The 2,373-nt window shown below is 37.0% G+C and overlaps 1 protein-coding gene across 1 annotated transcript; it reads left to right on the top strand.

Moving 5' to 3' along the window:
* Positions 1 to 1,030: 1,030 nt before the first annotated feature.
* On the top strand, positions 1,031 to 2,367 carry LOC111389904 (CASP-like protein 4A3; the record flags this gene model as incomplete). Its single annotated transcript, XM_023014889.1, has 2 exons — positions 1,031 to 1,840; positions 2,202 to 2,367. Coding segments are annotated over exons 1-2 (930 nt in total), but the record flags the coding sequence as incomplete, so codon positions are not given.
* Positions 2,368 to 2,373: the final 6 nt, after the last annotated feature.

The raw sequence follows: 2,373 nt of genomic DNA, 5'->3' as shown, positions 1-2,373 counted from the left end.
TATATATATATATTTGGAAATACTTTTTCCACATTTCAATTTTTGTCATCGAGTAAGGATTCAGTCACGTTAGATGAGAAGTCTAATTTAGTATACTTGGTAATAAAATTAAGGACCTTACTACATGAACATTGGGAGCTACATAAGTGTGTCCATTTATGGACACCCGGTTCCTCGGCCACCGCACAGGGGCTAGCTCGGCCAATGGAGAGGCGCTGATGGACACCCGAATGTAGCCCCTAATGTACAACAAACATAATCTTAAAATTAAACTGAATTTAGTATATTTGATAATAAAATTAAACTCAACAATGTATCAAGTCATTGGTCGCTAATATGGTGAAAGAATTGCAATATCGCATCTCAAGTTTTCGAAATTATTCAAACCACCCTCCATTTATTTAACAAGCATGATTAATATTTTCAACATCTTAATTAACAATTACAGCAATGTCTTAAAAATTAAAGTGGGCATTCTACTGACTTTTAAGCTCCATTTAATTCATTTATTTTATTTTATTTTATTTTTCATGCTCATTTTCAACCACATTTACAAAATAAAATATTCTACACATCAGCTCTAAATTTTTACTAACTTCTTAATCACACATTCTCTAAAAACTATTATTCAAAACTATGTTTTTTAAATTATAAGGCCACCAAACAAGGACTAAATACTTGAATCTTTACATGTAGTTGGATCGAATTTCAATATAAAGGTACAAAAGATTTGAAATATGTTCAAACAGAAACAATCTTGAAAAGTAGTGCAAAGATATCATCCTATCTATCTATACCTTGAAATCTCGACATATATATATATATATATATATATGAAAATTTGAAATATGAGAGGATTTCGTAATTAATTAGAAACATCAAGGGTGGTAACTGAAATTAATAAATCCCAAGGAGAAGATTGTCGGATCATAAAACTAATCATGTCACGTAAGGAATTCTTTGTCGGAGAATTTGTATGACCCTTCTTCTATGTAAATTCTTCTTCTCATTCTCACTTCATATCTTTCAGTTCAACTCTTCTTCAATTTCAAAGAACGGAGCAATAGTTCACAGAAATGGAGAACACAGACCCGAGTAATCACAACAAGACAATTATGACAAGTAGCAGCAGCCACATATCAATATCCGACACTGAGTCAACAACGAGTCAGGTGGACTCTTTCCACTCCCCACTCCGTTCTGAATCACCCCTCCGCTCCGATGATCCATATTTTCAAACAGAAAATGTCAATGTCAATGTCAATTTTATTAGCAAGAATAACAATACCTCTGAAGCTATGGATAAATACTATGCCGTTCCATCGCCGCGAAATCTTAATTTAATGGCGGTGTCTCCGGTTTCTGTGGGCAAGGAACGGAAGCCACGGCCCCATTCTGAAAAACCCACGTCCGAGAATCTTGATTTTTCGTCTATGCCTGTGGTTGGCGGTGGGAAGTTTCAGCCACCATATCTGCTGCAGTCCGAGAATCTTGATTTTGATGCGAAGAGTGGGCTGGGGACATCGCCGGTGCTTGTTTATAACAGGTCGGTGAAGGAGGAGTCGGCGCCAGGTGTGACTAAGGTGGGGGCAGTTGGAGGTGATATTGGTGGCTTCGAGGAGGGTAATGGCGGTCGTCCGGAGGAGGTGGACAGAGAGAGGCAGCCGAGGGCGGTGGGACCAACACGGAGGAGGTCGAGAAGGGAGATGAATTTGAAAAGGGCTGCTTTGGGGTTTAGAGCATTTGAAGTGATAGTGTGTTTGATCTCGTTTTCAGTTATGGCAGCTGATAAAACTAAAGGGTGGAGTGGTGATTCCTTTGATCGCTACAAAGAATTCAGGTAAAAATCTCACTTTTACGAAAGAAATTGCTTAAGAATGCACATGCAGATGGATATAGTGTAGCCCAATTTTCTTATGAATCAATAATAATTGGTTTTTGTTTTGTGGTTTTTGTGATGTGTATGCCTTTATATTTGATTTTCACGTGTAATAACTTGTGTGTCAACTGTCAAGGTCTACAGCTTCTCTGGGCATGCTCCATTTATGCGCTAAATCTCATTGTTATGTGTCGCTGTTTTTCTGATCTGTAAAACTGTGTAACCAGAATTTGATGTGAAAATAAGTTTTCATGTCCTTGTTATTTCCTTTTTCTCTTGATTAATTCTTCAAAACAGTTGATGTAATTGTTTTTTTACACAGGTATTTGTTATCCATGAATGTTATTGCTTTTGTATATTCTGGATTTCAAGCATGTGATCTGACCTACCATTTGGTTACGGGAAAGAATGTTATCTCTCACCAGCAACGATACCATTTTGATTTCTCTATGGATCAGGCAAGTGGTTTTTCTTTCTTTTTCGTTTCCTCTTTT

This window comes from Olea europaea, unplaced genomic scaffold (genome assembly GCF_002742605.1).
Source record: "Olea europaea var. sylvestris unplaced genomic scaffold, O_europaea_v1 scaffold6301, whole genome shotgun sequence".
In the NCBI taxonomy this organism is placed as follows: Eukaryota; Viridiplantae; Streptophyta; class Magnoliopsida; order Lamiales; family Oleaceae; genus Olea; species Olea europaea.
Note: the sequence above shows the minus strand (reverse complement) of the source record. Positions and strands in the feature narration are given on the sequence as shown.